This window comes from Alligator sinensis, unplaced genomic scaffold (genome assembly GCF_000455745.1).
Source record: "Alligator sinensis unplaced genomic scaffold, ASM45574v1 scaffold365_1, whole genome shotgun sequence".
NCBI lineage: Eukaryota > Metazoa > Chordata > Crocodylia > Alligatoridae > Alligator > Alligator sinensis.
This window is the reverse complement of record NW_005842356.1, coordinates 898,524-912,247: the sequence shown is the minus strand read 5'-3', so window position 1 is coordinate 912,247 and position 13,724 is coordinate 898,524. Positions and strand designations below refer to the sequence as shown.

General features: G+C 45.8%; 1 protein-coding gene across 4 annotated transcripts in view; it reads right to left on the bottom strand.

Annotated features, from left to right (window-relative positions):
* Nucleotides 1–10,621: 10,621 nt before the first annotated feature.
* Nucleotides 10,622–13,724, bottom strand: part of PLEKHA5 (pleckstrin homology domain containing A5) — a 277,793-nt gene continuing 274,690 nt past the window's right edge. For 2 of the 4 annotated variants that reach the window (XM_025210566.1, XM_025210567.1), the window contains one exon: nt 10,622–11,959. In XM_025210566.1, the coding sequence (XP_025066351.1) occupies nt 11,839–11,959 (121 nt within the window). In that variant the 3' untranslated portion in view covers nt 10,622–11,838. Of the gene's footprint in view, nt 12,295–13,724 lie in introns of all 4 variants that reach the window. The other 2 variants (XM_025210569.1, XM_025210568.1) reach the window with 1 other exon arrangement.

The window sequence follows — 13,724 nt, the reverse complement described above, 5'->3', positions numbered from 1 at the left end:
TTTATGCTCATGCCTAACAATCATTCTTAACCTATTGTGTTATGTCCATTGGCTTTGTCAGGCTACCGTCCAGCATTGGAACAGATCTGCATTCCTATATAAAGTTCTATCATGTCACCCATCAGCAGTCATTTGCTTTCATTCCTTAAAACTACTACACAATAGTAGCCACGCCACGAGGACAAAAGCACAGGGAGAGAGGCAAGGGGAGAAAAACTAAAGCGGGAAAGTAGCAGCAGCAGCTGCTGCTAACTTCTTTAGGGGGTCCTTCCGGTTGAGCACTTGAACTTGGACTTACAGTGTGCATGCCCTTCATCTTCTGCTTCAGCTTCTAACACAACTAATCTTTCCAATGCAGAAACTGGAAATTAGCTTGGATTAGTTGCTTTTGTGTCAGCAGAGCCAACAGGTAATAATTCTACTTTTATGGCACACACTAGTGATTCCTGTTGAAAGCAGCAAGCAGCAGAAGGGAGGTGTGTGAGAAAACTTCCTGTAGCATTTATATTGACTACTGCCAGGAGTTTCCAAGCATAGTTCCAGTTCATTGGGAGCCTAGTAAATGAACAGCAGATTCCCACAGTGTAATGAGAAGGGACCCTCTGACTATCTTAAGGCTGCTGCATTCAGACAGATACAAAGACAGTACCTATGGCTGGACAAAGAATTTGTTACAAATCTGTTGCATGCTGAGGCTCTATCTATAATTTTGGTTCTTTGTACAATCACCTTCCTGTCATTTAGAGTTTTACTTTCTCAGGAGGTCACAGACTTCAGGTTGCCTGAGTTTAGTGCCTGGAAACACTCAATTTTCTGCATTAATGAGCATGAAAACAATTGGTGCTGCTGAAGTACAGAGAGAAACCCAGGAATGCAATAGCAGGTGGTGCTCTAGGTAAGATCGGGTATGCGCTAGCAGAATCTATGGGGACCCTTGCAGACCACTTAACTATGTCCGATTCAAAGCAAGGCTATTTGTGGCTAACCTGCAGAGATGCTACAGTCATTCATAAGATTTCAGTAAGGAAAAAAACATAAATCAAGAGGGCTTCTGTCCTTCATGTCCTAAAGCTTTGACCAAAGTGAAAGTGATTCTTGAATGACTTGGAAAATAAAATTTTGCAGTAAGTTTTTTCCCTCCAAAAAGTCCCCCAAAGGTTTAGATTTTGTGACCAGACATGTTTCTTCCCAGTGCCCTAATTCATCTGTGTACTAACCAACTCCCCTTCCCTGGCACAATTTGCTTAATGGGCATAAGAGGCTGATTCTTTAGCTCTCTAATGGCTTCTCGCTCACTGCTGCTGCCAGCCCCACACATAATATCATCCAAGGTCTGTTTGCGACTGCCTCTACAGCACCACTTATTATTTGCAGACATAATACCCAGAAGCAGTTGTTATGATACATTTGACAAGTAGAAATAAGAAGGGAAGGCAGCTGTAGGAAAACAATTTTTCTCCCTTGTTCTGAAACAGTCAATGCCAAACCTTTCAAGCAACTATTCTAGCTTAAGAAACCATGATTTGTGCTGTAGGCAGCCAGGGCAACCTCCTCCCTCCTCAGGGTTTGCTCTACCCTTCAGTGGAACTAAGGCAATTTAGATGTATGTCCAAGGCTTGCAAACTTTAGACAAGTAAACATTTCTGATACATATACCTGTAGTGTCAGGAACGACTTTTCTAGCAATTCTGAGCAATTAAACCAGTTGCATTGAACAGGCAAATATACAAACACAATCCACTAATAGCATTTTCCAAAACAGGCAATCACTGGCATGAGACAAGAAAGGGCATAAAGGCAGTGAACGTATCTTCCCTATACTTGTTGACTAAGGGAAGTCTCTCCACAGGAGAGGGAGGAAATTACACAAAACATTTAACAATCATTTAACTGCCTAATAAATCAGTGTCTAGACAGAACAGAAATTCACACCACAACGTGGCAACCTGTTATGAGTTTAGAGTTACCAAATTATTGTGGCTCCCACTTTTCTTTTCAATGTAACCACTTTGAGACAGACACAAGAGACAAACAAACCATTCTGTTGATAACATGTCTAAGCCTCTAACAGTTTACTTGTGGGTTTGCATCTGCTGAAAACAAATATGTGAATGCTGGGAGTTTAGATTTGTAGGGAAGTCTGTTTATCCATGAAGTAAGCAGGAGCAAGGGCGAGGAGCTAAGGGCTGTGCATCATGGTTTGGATGTTTTTCTAGGTCTGTGCAACTTTCTGTGCTGCTCTGGACAAGTCACCTCAACCCATGTTTGCATATACCACCACTGATTTTAGATGCTCAGTTTGATCTACTTTGGTTTGGATTTTCCAGCAATGCTGAGGCTCTAGCTGGCTTATTCAGTGTGGGAATCTGCACACTGATTTCAAGTTGTCTCTGTGGGCTAGTGAGTTGGGATAATAGAGCTTGTTGCTGAGACAGTATTTCCTTCCCAATCCAATGTTCTCCTATTCCATTTCTCACTATTTTGTCCCTTTAAGGACCAGAGCACAGTACTCAGAGTAGTTCTGCTTTTCTCAGGTGGCTGCCCATCATGGTCGCTCACTGCTCCAGCTGCCAGGCAGGGGCAGGGCCTGGCCCCCATGGCTCAGTCTGTGCTCTGGACAAGCACCCTAGTGGCAACAGGGGGCTTATTCAGCTGCTGGCCCCAAGCACAGGCCAAGTGATGGCTGCAGGCGGGCCGGGCAGACCCCACTGCAGTGCCAGGGACCTTGCTGTGCTCAGGGCAAGCCCCCTGCCAGCAGGAGGGGGCTTATTCAGCCACTGGCACTGCAGCTCCCAGCCACCACTGCTCTGTACTCAGGGCCAGCAACTCAATAAGCCCCCATCTTGCTGAGAGGGGGCTGGCCCCGAGCAGAGTGGTGGTGGCTCGGCCGGGCAGACGCCACTGCAGTGCCAGCATCCTCTCTCTTCTCGGGGCAAGGGCTTATTCAGCTGCTAGCACCACAGTGGGGTCTGCCAGGCCCAGCCGCAGCCACCGCTTGGCCTGTTTTTGGGGCCAGCAGCTGAATAAGCCCCCTCTTGCCAGGAGGGAGCTTGCCCTAAGCACAGACCGATTCTGCAGCAACTACGCTCCCACCTGCAACTGAAGCATCAAGGGACTGTGATGCCCATCATGGTTCCCGGATCGCAAGCCCCTTTCCAGTGCGGGCCACTCTGCGGGGCTGACAGAGCTGCCGTGGAGAACCGCAGCGCTGCAGGCGGCTTGCAGGGCTCGGGACCACTCCAAACCCCAGCGCTGCTGTGCACAGCCTTCTGCAGCCCTGTAGCACGGCGCCCCTGCTGGGAAGAGGCTGGTGCTCCCCCACATTGTGACAGGGGCTGCTGCCCCCAACAAGGGCCCTGCCCCCTTCCATTGCAGTGGCAAGGCGGGGCATGGCTAGACACTGGCTGGCAGGGTCCCCTGGGTTGGAGGGGGCAGGAACAGGAGTTATTCCTCCTCCCTTTGTTGCCTGGTGGAGGGGACAGCAGGAGGCCTATTCTGAGGGAGGGAGTGTGGTGGCGAGGGCAGGCAGACTCCGCTGCCAGTGGGGGTAGAGGGGAGCCTAACTCTTTTCCTGGCCTCCTCTGCCTCAGGGGCCATGGTGCTCTCCTGCTGCAGCAGCGAGGGGGGAGTGTCTGGCAGATGCCTCTCATGTCCCTGCTGGTGGGAAAGGGAGGGGGAATTATAACTCTCTCTGGCCATGCCCCCCCGCACAGCTTCCCTGCAACTGAGGGCACACACTAGCCCCACCGCCCCGGGGCTCCTGTCCTTAGCAACTGCAGGCATGTGCCTGCATTGCCTCTGTCCAGAGAGAATGTTTGTCCTGTTGCAAACTAGTTCAGCCTGGGCGAAAGGGACTCACCTGCAAAGGTTGAATCAATTCAGGCTCCGGCTTTTTGAATGTCTGTCCCTAGCCTTTAACACCAAAAACAGTTTAGTATGGGATTGCCAAAAATGCAGCCTACCAAGCAGCATCTGGTCTGCAGGACTACCAGCAGTCCACCAGAAGTTGAGGGCACCAGCAACAGCCTGGCTCGCTGCAGAATCCAGGATTCCTCAGGCCCCTGTGGACATGGTGATTGGCAACAGGAGAACAAGGGCTGACATCCTGAAGGCCCAGTCATTTTCTAGCTACTTTGTACGTCGCCCTGGCTGCTGCCTCATCTCCCTGGCTACTGGACCCTGCCACCTGCCCCCTGCTGAAGCCACAGCTGGAGCTGCTGCCATGGCACAGGGCATGCAATGGAATCAGCTCTGGAATCAGCACATATGCTGTGCTGGAGGTTGAAGCCATCCCTGCGTGGTATAAGTTGGAACTGGAGTCACTAGCACTGCTGCACGCTCTAGGCCAGATCAACAACTTTGACCACTTCCTCGTGCCCTGGCCTGGATCCAGACTGCCAAGAACCCTGTGGTTTGGATCCAGCCCAGGGCACCCCCAGCACGTGTCGTGAGCTTTCAGGGTTCACCAGCAGTTTAGCACAAGTCCTACCAGAGCTTTGCACATGCAGCAAGTTCTGTGAACTCATTGCTGGTCGACATGTGCTCTGCTGAGTCCCTGCTTTTAAGCAGCTCTGTAGCCTGCTGCTCCTTGCTCTTCATCTCCCTCCTCCCCCAACACCCTGAATTCAGCGAAGAAAAGGAGACGACAAGCAGCCAACAGCTTCAGAGGTTCCCTGCTGCTGCTGAATTCAGCTGGGGGGGAAGGGAGGAAAGGAAGAGTAAAGAGCAGCAGGCTACAGAGCTGGTTGAAAGAAGGGGCTCTGGGAAGACCCCATGCTTAGAGGTTACAATACATGTGGAGCGCCAGCAGGAGTTGCTGAGGGCTCATTGGCAAACAGAGGGGCTGCAGCCACACACCCTTCAGCTGTGAAGCACATGAGCAGCAAAGAGAGCTCATTGCACATGTGGGGCTGCACCCCTATTGCTGCAATCCTGGATCCATCTATGTCCCTAGTCTGGTCAGTGCAATTCAGGATGAGGAAACCTAGAATCTTACATGTTATTCTGTCTGGCTTAAACTACAATGGAGAATCATTCTGCTTGAAATTACCCATCTTCTTTAGCCCACAAGTAACATGTTTGAGCACTGACACATCTGGACTGGGCGGGGAAAAGCTGCATGCATGTGGAATTTAGAAACAAGCTCTTTTTAATCTTTGCTCTGGGCCAGATGGTTGCTTTCTTCAGGGATTGGTCTTTTCAGTTGTACTTTATAGCAGCCTTCCTCATGGCCTCACAGAATAACTAAATATTTTATCGGGTGTGGAATGTTTTTAGGAAAGAGGGAAACCAGCTTTTATTTGGGATAATTTGTCTAAACAGTTCAACATCCTCTCTCGTTAACACCAGGAACTGGCTACCTTGTCAAGATCAGTCAATTTAAAATGTATTCTTTTGAAATGAGGGCCATTCTGCTACTTCATGGAGCATCCGGGTGGTTATCTGTGAGACTGCCCAGAATAATGTTACAAATTCCACGTGTAACAGAATCCAGCCCTGGAGAAAGCAAAGACGAATATTAGCTTTTGAAAAGGGGGCTGCAGCAGATGCTACCAGCACCACAGGGCTGGCTGCAAACCCCGACTCTCAGCACCCTGAGCTTCCCACCCACTACAACCACCTTGATTTGTGCCATGCACTCCTTTAGCTGGAGCTGCTTCACCAGGTGTTGGAAGGTGCTCAGCCTGGAGTTGGAAGACATGCTGGTTGCTCCACTTCCCTGTGATCCTGCATCCCTTCTGCTTCCGGAGTCTGGGCAGAAGAAACAAAGCTCAAACCAGGGGAGGGATAGGGGCAAGGTGCAGCTGGAGCTCCCAGGCTGGTGGAAATATACCCAGAGGCAGCTGGGCAGAGATCAGTCACAGGAAGAGAGGGTCCATCTACCACTTTTTATAGCTGACCTGAACGCAGAGGCAGCTCCAAGTCTGTTTCTGCCCTCCTCCATCCAGGGACTGTGGGGAGTAGCTGTGTAGGGTGCCACACTTGGCTAGAGACAGTAGTGGTGGCAGACCAGTCCCATTTCTGTGCTTACTCCCTGCCCAGCCCTCCCCCCTTGGTGGGGTGGAGGGAGCTACACCGCCTGGAGAGCTCAATGTGCTAAACAGTAGGGCTGTGAGAAGCTTCGATAGCTGATTTGATTCGGAGAGGATTCGGCCCGATTAAGGGACTGAATCTCTAAATTGAATCAGGAGGCCAAGTAAAAGCTCCAAATCGATCTGAAGCATCCAAATCAATTAAGAAGAAAAAATTGGAAAAGATTCAGCCACTTCAGAGATTTGGCCATAGACTAAACAGGCAACTGACAGCTGCCTCCTGCTGGTAAGTCTGCTGGGACTGGGGGAGGGAGGGTTTGGGGCTGGGACAAGCTGCCCAGCTGGCGCAAGGGAGCACGTTACTCAGGGATGGGGGTGGGGTGGGGGTGCAGGATATGGGCACAGCAGCGCTGGGAGTGGGGGATCCACTTGCCCAGCTGGTGCGGAGGGATGCGGGTGTGGCTCACTCCAGGCAGAAGGGGGCAAGCGGCAGCGGGGCAGACCTACCACTCCCAGCGCTGCTGTGGCCCCCTCCCCGAGTAATGCACCCCCTATCCCGGCTGGGCAGCTGGTCACGAGCCCTCAGAGACTCAAATAGCTGCTGCCAGAGCCGGTGAGTGAGGGGCTGTTTTGTTTTGTTTTTTAACTTGCTGGGATGCTAGGACTGGGCAGGGCAGCCATCGGGGTGGGGCGGGGTAGAAGATCAGGGAGTGGGGGCTGTGCAGGGGGGGGCCTGTGCCACGTGGCCCCAGAGCCCCCACAGCCACTGCTACTGCCAGTGTGGGGTTTTTTGTTTTTTAAGTGCCAGGAGGCCGGGGCTGGGTGCGGGATGGGGCTGGGCAGGGCAGCCATGGGAATTTCTCCCATGGCTCCCCCCACCTGGGGAGAGGCAGGCAGTTGAAGGAGCCACAGGAGAACCTGCAGCCACTCGTCTGTGCCTGCCTCTCCCCGGCTGATCCAAATCGCTGAACGTCTCCAAATCAGCACCAAATCTTTCAAAGCTGATTTGGCCGAATCAATTCAGGATAGATCTGAATCGAATCACTGTCCTCTGAATCTGCTGAGTCTGCATCCAAATGGAATACTTCTCTATTCACACGGGCCTAATAAACAGTGGAATGGGGGTGCAATCACACCACTGCACTGCACCCCCTTGGACTGCCCTTGTATGAACAGGATACCCAATTATGTTATTTGTAAAGGAAATCCATGATGATCTGGTTCTTAGAGTCCTCATCTTAGTCTTAAAAATTTGATTCCTTTTACTTTATGCTCTACAATTCCGTTTATCAAAGCAAGAAAGGTCTCTCTCTCTTTTGTGTAATAAAAGATGCAGGGGAAAAAAAGTTGTAACATCCAGTCTAGGCTCCCGAATCAATCAGCATCTTCTTCCCCTACACCATAGCCCTCCTAGAATTTAATTTAATTGCTGATCACCTGGGATGAGAATGACATGCTAGACAGAGGAATAAGTGCTAATTTTTTTTTTTTTTATGTAATCCTTATTCTTACATCTAGTAGGCCCAAAATAATTTAACAATTCACTTTCAATTTAATGCAAGAGTTAGATAAAGAAAACAGTTTTGACTGCCTGAAAACAATCTCTGAGTATTTGTCAGGTTTCTTCACAAATCAGGTAGATTTTTTCTTTCCATCTTAACATAATTTTGAATAGAGAACTGTTCCCCCTCCCTTGATCATAATGCTGAAATCAAGGGTTGAGTTTCAGCCTTTGAATGGTCTCTCTACTCTGAACAGGCCCATATCCGTTCTCACAAGAAACTCATGAGACACCAATGACAACTTTTCTGGTAACGTTAGTCTGTTCAGGAATCTGAAAAGATCTAATTCACTAGTCTTCTTGCAACAATGAAAATGGTGAACAAAAGCTCCAGACATAAGGAGATGTAATTGATTTTGAAGAGCATGCACATCTGTAGAGCATGCGGCATATTATTCCTAAAGGCTCTGCTCTTGAGGAGGAAAAGAAAAGTCTGCACTCTAAACATGCAAATGTCAGTATAGCAGCAATAAAGCAATGAATCAGAAATACACCCCCCCCAAGCCCTAGGCACAAGCTTAAAGTAGGTCGACAATATCAGGATTCAGATGTTTATATTTTGAAAGCATGACCACTGGAATGGGAGTTAAAAGATAAGTGCGGTTGAGAGAAATGGTGATGAGACAGGACAGAAGCAGCTGCAATTTATTTTCCCCTTACACTATAACAATATAGTTTGAAGTACCCAATAGCACCCTCAGATCTCTGTAAATGCCAAAGGAAGTCAAGGTCCAGTATATGCTTAAATTTTGCAAGCCTAACAATGTTTGTCGGGGGTGATTTTTTGCTGACATTGGTGTACCAACAGAAGTCCAAATGTAGATAACAATTAAACCAGAAAAAAAGTTGCATGTGTGTTAAGAGAGCATGTAGGCATGGTTATATTGGCAAAATACATGTAGATAAAACTTAAAATTGTTCCAGATTACTAATCATACTTGTTCCTTGGCTACTATCCAGCCCTTCACCCATTTGGCTTTTTAGTTTCCTCTTAGCAGCAAAGCAAAGAATGGCATGGGCCTGAAAGCTGATCTAACTTTTATTCTGTATGGGATGACCTGTACTAGTCAGGATTGAGAAGTGTTAGGATTGATAAAATAAGGAATCTTGTGCTAGCTCAGTCAGAAGTATTCTGGGACTGTGACTGAATGCAGACATTCAATTAGCAGTGCCGTGAGTTTAACACTTTTTGTCAGCTCTACTCATCTGGACAGGCAAACAGCACTTCAGGCCACTGCTGGAAGAAAGGAAGGCTCCATGATCACTGGAAAGCAGGTTCAGGCCCCTGAATGCCTGTTTACAAGTGTGAAGTGCGTTCCCTCAGCTTGTCATTGCATGGCATCTCTCTCCAACTCTACAGCCTACTTAAAGCACTCTTCATAATCGTAAAGACTCTCTGCTTATTTGGTTTATAAGGAAGTCTTTTGGGTAGGGTCTGCCCTGCTGCGCCCTGATTATGCGGGTGGCCCTCCTCTGGACCCTCTCGATGCTGGCCGCATCCCTCCTGAGGTGCGGTGCCCAATCACGAACAGAGGGAATGGCTAGCTGTGGCAGGAAATAAAGGGGAACACAAGCCTCCTTTTGAGAGGAGTAGTGTTAAAACTGGCCTGAGGCATCAATGACACCAATTGCTGTACCTTGGTGTCTTTACTGATGATGGATCAAACTTATCAAATCTTCAGAAGCAATCTAACTGGGATACACATCATGTGACAAGAAAAAATTATGGAGGAAGCCCCATAAATTTGCAGAACCAGATTTTGTAATGCACTGAAAATATATGCTGGATGCACTGAAATATATGATCCTTGCTTAAACTTTTAAAAGGTTTCAGATTGTTGATGGCCTAGGCCCAAAAGATTTTCTTTACACCATCTTTTTCCATCAAACTTTTCTAAAAACCTTGTTTCTACTCACACTAGCTCAGACAGCGGTGGGAAATGGAGGAGTGCAGCCTGTAATGTGTGTACTAAGATGACACACGTGACAAATGTGTTCAGGAAGATATTCTGCAGATATCAGAGCTCTAAGGAATCATCTCATTCCTTTTCTCATCCCTATCATGCAGGGTATTCATCCCCGTTGCAAACATTACTACATTAATTCTCATAGTAACTCTATGAGGCAATTATCTCTTTCTATATAAACAGATGGGGCACTGAGGCATAAAGTGATTAAGTGACTTTTCAGTTTCATAGTTGGTAGGGTCAGAAGGGAACTGAGCAGATCATCAAGTCCAACCCCCTGCCATGGCAGGAATGAATGCTGGGGTCAAACGACCCCGGCTAGGTGATTATCCAGCCTCCTTTTGAAGACCCCCAGGGTAGGGGCGCGCACCACTTCCCTTGGAAGTTGGTTCCAGATCGTAGTCGCCCTGACTGTGAAGTAGTGCCTCCTGATACCTAGCCTGAATCTACTCTCAGTCAACTTATGGCCGTTATTCCTTGTTACTTCCGGTAGTGCTTGGGGGAACAGGGACTCTCCCATTGCCTGCTGGTCCTCCTTGGCAAGTTCATAGATAGCCACCAGATCCCCTCTCAGCCTTCTCTTGTGGAGGCTGAACAGGTTCAGGTCCCTTAGCCTCTCCACATAGGGTCTGCCCTGCTGCTCCCTGATTATGCGGGTGGCCCTCCTCTGGACCCTCTCGATGCTGTCCACATCCCTCCTGAGGTGCGGTGCCCAGAACTGGACGCGGCACTCCAGCTGCGGCCTGACCAGTGTCACAGAGGGGAAGGATCACCTCCTTGGACCTGCTTGTGATTTCATGGTCATCCAGGAAGTCTTGGAAAACAGGAGCTGAACCTGCATACTTTGAGTTCCTAGTCATGAGGTTGCCCTTTTGCTCTGTGCTGTGGGCACTGCTCCTGCCAACAGAAAAAGACTGGACCCCTTAAGAATCTGTCATGTGTTACTCTATCTGGTAGGTGGTGTCTCTACTGCAACACAAAACACTGAATTCCTCACACAAAGAAACTGAGTGCACTGTGTGATATCTATAGGCTGGAAAATATACTGCCCATACAATTCCTTAAGAACATCAACATTTATTTAACATGATATAAAATAAATGAGATATGAACATTTGCATTTGAACAACAGTAAGTGGCTTCTTATACTTACATTGTATGCGCTCATTGTATAATATATACACAATGAACATAATTACATTTGTACACAAACTAAGTACTGGATTGAAAACCTGCTTATTGCTGTACACACCCTATTCCAACCAAGTAAAAGCCCAGTACCTCAAAATACCTACAACTTCATTTATTTAAGAAAAAGTAAGCACTAACATTCGTGTATATGTTGACAACAGTGTGGCAGTAACTGCTGACGTTGCAACCCGACTGAGAAATAATTACAGCAGAAACAGGACATACTTTACTCAGCAATAATAAAAATGGCACATTTTAAATATATATATATATATATATTTATATAAAAAAATTTACAAATCAAAAGTTAAAACAATATCTTGTAGTGTCTAGAAAGTGTAAAACCAGGTTTAGTGGCAATATGCAAAAGTAACCGATTCTGTATGTACCTAAAAGAAGCAAAAATGAAAACTTAAATGATACCATAATTAACCAAAAAATTCAATTTTGGAAAACGTCAGCTAAGGTTCTGACAGTGGACCGCACATTTACAAGAACCTTTACGTATGTGCATGGAAATCATAGCAGCAAGCTGGTATCAGAAGAATAATCTTCAGATTGTTGAGTGTACATATGGGCCATTAAAGCTGTCTTGGAATAAACATTTTCCAGGAGGTGATAAAATGATGCTCTGCAGTCAAAAGCATCAGAACTATGAATTTCATAGATTTAAAATATACTGTACAATATCTTCTTACATTTCCACACGTCCATACATCTCAGCCATGAATTGTTTCAATAGAAGCTGTTACAGCTGAAAGACAGACATGGAACTAGTTACTTTATTTTACCAAAACTAGAATATTGTATAAAGTAATTCTTGGGATTAGAAGTTTCTGAGCACACTGTGGTAATAGTTATTAACACAATATATTAAAGCATCTAGAAAATAAAACTGTTTCTGAAACCTTTTTCTTGATGCATTAAGGCTATTTTGAGGCAATGAACACATGTAAACTGAATCAAACAGATATTTTTGTACGAGGAACTATCTAAGAGTTTTATACTGCTGTGCATTATTTATCACTATATCAGACTGCCTTCCACATCAAATAAACAGCAATAGCAAAGTCCCTGAATGTTTCACCTAAGGGCAGACGAGAAACAGGATACAGTATTCTTCATTTGCTGTGCTGTAGTGCGTATGGGATGTATTCCCCTCCAGAGGTAATGTATTCCATCCAGAAGTAATGCATTTCCAGTTGCTGCTGACAGTTATTTAGTAAAGGATTTAAAGAACTCAGGGATGAAAGGTACTATATAAAATTTATCATCACTCCATTAAACTTTTTATCCATGTGCTTAAAATGTAACAATATGCTATTGATAGAGATCCAAAAATATGTCTCTATGATATCAGAGCCATGGCATAGAAAGTAGCCTTCTCAATGAGTTCTCTTTTCGTAGTTCCAGGATATCATATATTGCAGTTTTCCTATGTCAGATTCTACTTCCATCATGCCAGGAGTATCACTTTACTGTCTGTAAAAACTATATATAGGTATTACTTCATCATCCGCGTCATGCATTTTCCAGATGCTGCCTTAAAAAAAAAAAAAAAAAAAAAAAAAAAAAAAAAAAAAAAAAAAAAAATCACTCAGCTATGACTAACACTCAACTTAGAAATTATCTCTACTGATACATATTTCCCAGCAAATTGAATTCTACTGAGCAACAGAATTCCTACATTAAAATAAGAGACTCCCTTCCTGTAAGTCAGGAGAAATTTTAAAAGCTCAGGTTAGTCCCATATTCTAGCTACTTTACACTTGGAAATTACAGTTTTTTATACAATATTATTAATTTATCCCACATTTAACAGGCATTTGCAATAAGTTTGTGCCTAAGTAATGTGCTAGTTGGACAACCCGGGAGAAAGACTTCACTCAGAGTAAGCACACTGGGAACAGTAGTACTGCATTTCAACACGTATGTGGACCCAGATCTCTAGTGCCTATTCAGTGCTGGGGCACTCTGATGAGACTTAACAAATGCATCAATTACACTTGTGATGTGTATGCTTCGGAATGAACTAGTGCCTCTAATTCAATTCAGACAATGAATAACTGTTTGAGGGCAACTATTTTTTTTGTTTCTTGAAATTGCTGACCTCACAAAGACTAAGGACCTAGAAGCAGAAAATTGTTTCTTGTTATAACATCCCAAGAATGCATTATGTTTGTCATCAGTGATTACAGCATTACTTGTGTAAATGCCATATTTAAGGTAGCAACACTATCAAGATATACGGCCACCTTAACTGACACACACACAGCAATAGCAGGGGTCAGGGTAGAACACAAGGCAATAAAACAGAATGCAATACCAGCTTTTCTCCTCTGCTAACTGCAGTTCAGTCTGGCATAACTATGGAGAAAATGGATCTGATAATCTCGGTATTGACATGGGTGTCAAGACCAGCTTGATGTCACAGGTAGACTACTCAAAAGGTGACTGGCTCCTTCTCTTGACAGAACTGCTACAGCCAATCTACATGTGGATTAGCAGAGCTCTAAACCAGCCACGCTGGCTCTAGCCAGTTCACTGAACTTTAGTTTTGTGCAAAATAAAAGTGTTTTTGATTCATGCTTGTCCTACTTAAGGATCCATAATATATATGTACATACCTAACATTTATGAATATTTGCAATAAATCCTTTTGTCATGTTGCTACCTTACTGGTTGCCTGTGGCGAAACCAAGTCTTAGGAAAAATGATACTCCAAGCTAGCCCTATAATTCTTTCACAAATCAAAGGGTAATCACCTGGAGTGGGCAAAGATTCCCTTGCTGTAGCTGTGAGATCCAGTATAAGGGGAGTGGACGGGAGGCCTAAGGGAATTACCCCAGGGCAAACCTTGGTCCCATCCTTTGGAATAAATGTCTGCAAGCTAGGACAGCAGGGAGAAAAGTGGGGCTCTAGGGTTACCCTGCAAAGGGGTCTGTGACATGGTTTTATTACTGCTACCCTCCT